This window comes from Eimeria tenella, genomic scaffold (assembly GCF_000499545.2).
Source record: "Eimeria tenella Houghton genomic scaffold, Eth_scaff1999, whole genome shotgun sequence".
Classification (NCBI taxonomy): Eukaryota; Apicomplexa; class Conoidasida; order Eucoccidiorida; family Eimeriidae; genus Eimeria; species Eimeria tenella.
This window is the reverse complement of record NW_013541842.1, coordinates 3,894-5,039: the sequence shown is the minus strand read 5'-3', so window position 1 is coordinate 5,039 and position 1,146 is coordinate 3,894. Positions and strand designations below refer to the sequence as shown.

The window sequence follows — 1,146 nt, the reverse complement described above, 5'->3', positions numbered from 1 at the left end:
TGCTGCTGCTGCAGTTGCTGCTGCTGCTGCTGCTGCTGCTGCTCAAGCAGCTGCTGCTGCGTCTCGAGGTCCATTGGCTGCTGCCCTCCGTAGAAGAAGCTGCAGAAGCTTTTGAGCCGCTGCTGCGCTGCTTGCAGCAGCAGGGGCCTCTCGTCAGTGCCCACAAGTGTTATGCGGGGTGTGGGCCCCATCCCTGCTGCTGCTGCTGCTGCTGCTGCTGCTGGGGCCTGCTGCTGCAGTTGCTGCTGCTCCTCCGGGTATACGTACACCGCAGGCACGGTGTCTCGGGGAGAAGGAACTGCAGCACAAGAAGGCGAAAGGCCCCCCAGCAGCAGCGCTGCCTCCAGCAGCAAACTGCCGCTGCCGCAGAACGGATCCCATATCTGCAGCAGCAGCAGCAGCGACAGCAGCAGCAGCATAAAACACGCGGGAACACAGACATGCGAGCTACTCGAGATGAACTCCACCCGTTGGCACTGCTGCTGCTGCTGCTGTTGCTGCCGCCGCTGCTGCTGCTGCTTTGAGGCTCACCACAATGCGTTTCTCTCGCTTGAAGATTCTGCGAAGTCCAGCAGCAGCAGCAGCGGCAGCAAGAGACACGTCGCCGATTTCGTGCTCCGTGCCTGCTGCTGTCCAGTCTGCTGCCTCCCAAGGTGGTTCTGCTGCTCCTGCTGCTGCTGCTCCTGGTGTTGCTGCTGCTGCTTCTGCTGCTGTTGCTTCTTTTGCTGCTGCTGCTCTATGGGCCAAAGCCTCTGCTGCCCAGCCACCCCTTAGATACAGCAGTCGCATCATAGACACAGTTGCTGCTGATTGAGGCAGCAGGAAACCCTGGGGGCCGCCCGGACTGGAGTCATTGAGATAACCTTGTTGCTCTAGCTCCTGCTGCTGCTGCTGTTGTTGTTGCTGCTGCTGCTGCTGTTGCTGCTGCTCCGGGTGCTGCTGCTCTTCCTGCTGCTGCTCTTCCTGCTGCTGTTCTTCCTGCTGCTGTTGCTGCTCTTCTTGCTGCTGTTCTTCCTGCTGCTGCTGCTGCTCCTGCTTCTGCTGCTGTTGCTGCTGCTCCGGCTGTTCTTCCTGCTGCTGCTGCTGATGGCGCAGGGCCCCTCCGCAGGGACCGCCTGAAGAGCCCCACAGAGAGGAGGCGACGGC

The 1,146-nt window shown here is 61.2% G+C and overlaps 1 protein-coding gene across 1 annotated transcript in view; it reads right to left on the bottom strand.

The window, feature by feature from the left end:
- Nucleotides 1-1,146, bottom strand: part of ETH_00034065 (uncharacterized protein) — a gene marked incomplete at both ends in the record, with an annotated part of 3,141 nt that overhangs the window by 106 nt on the left and 1,889 nt on the right. The window contains 3 exon segments of the mRNA XM_013374179.1: nucleotides 3-383; nucleotides 532-1,115; nucleotides 1,130-1,146. Coding sequence (XP_013229633.1) covers nucleotides 3-383; nucleotides 532-1,115; nucleotides 1,130-1,146 — 982 coding nt within the window.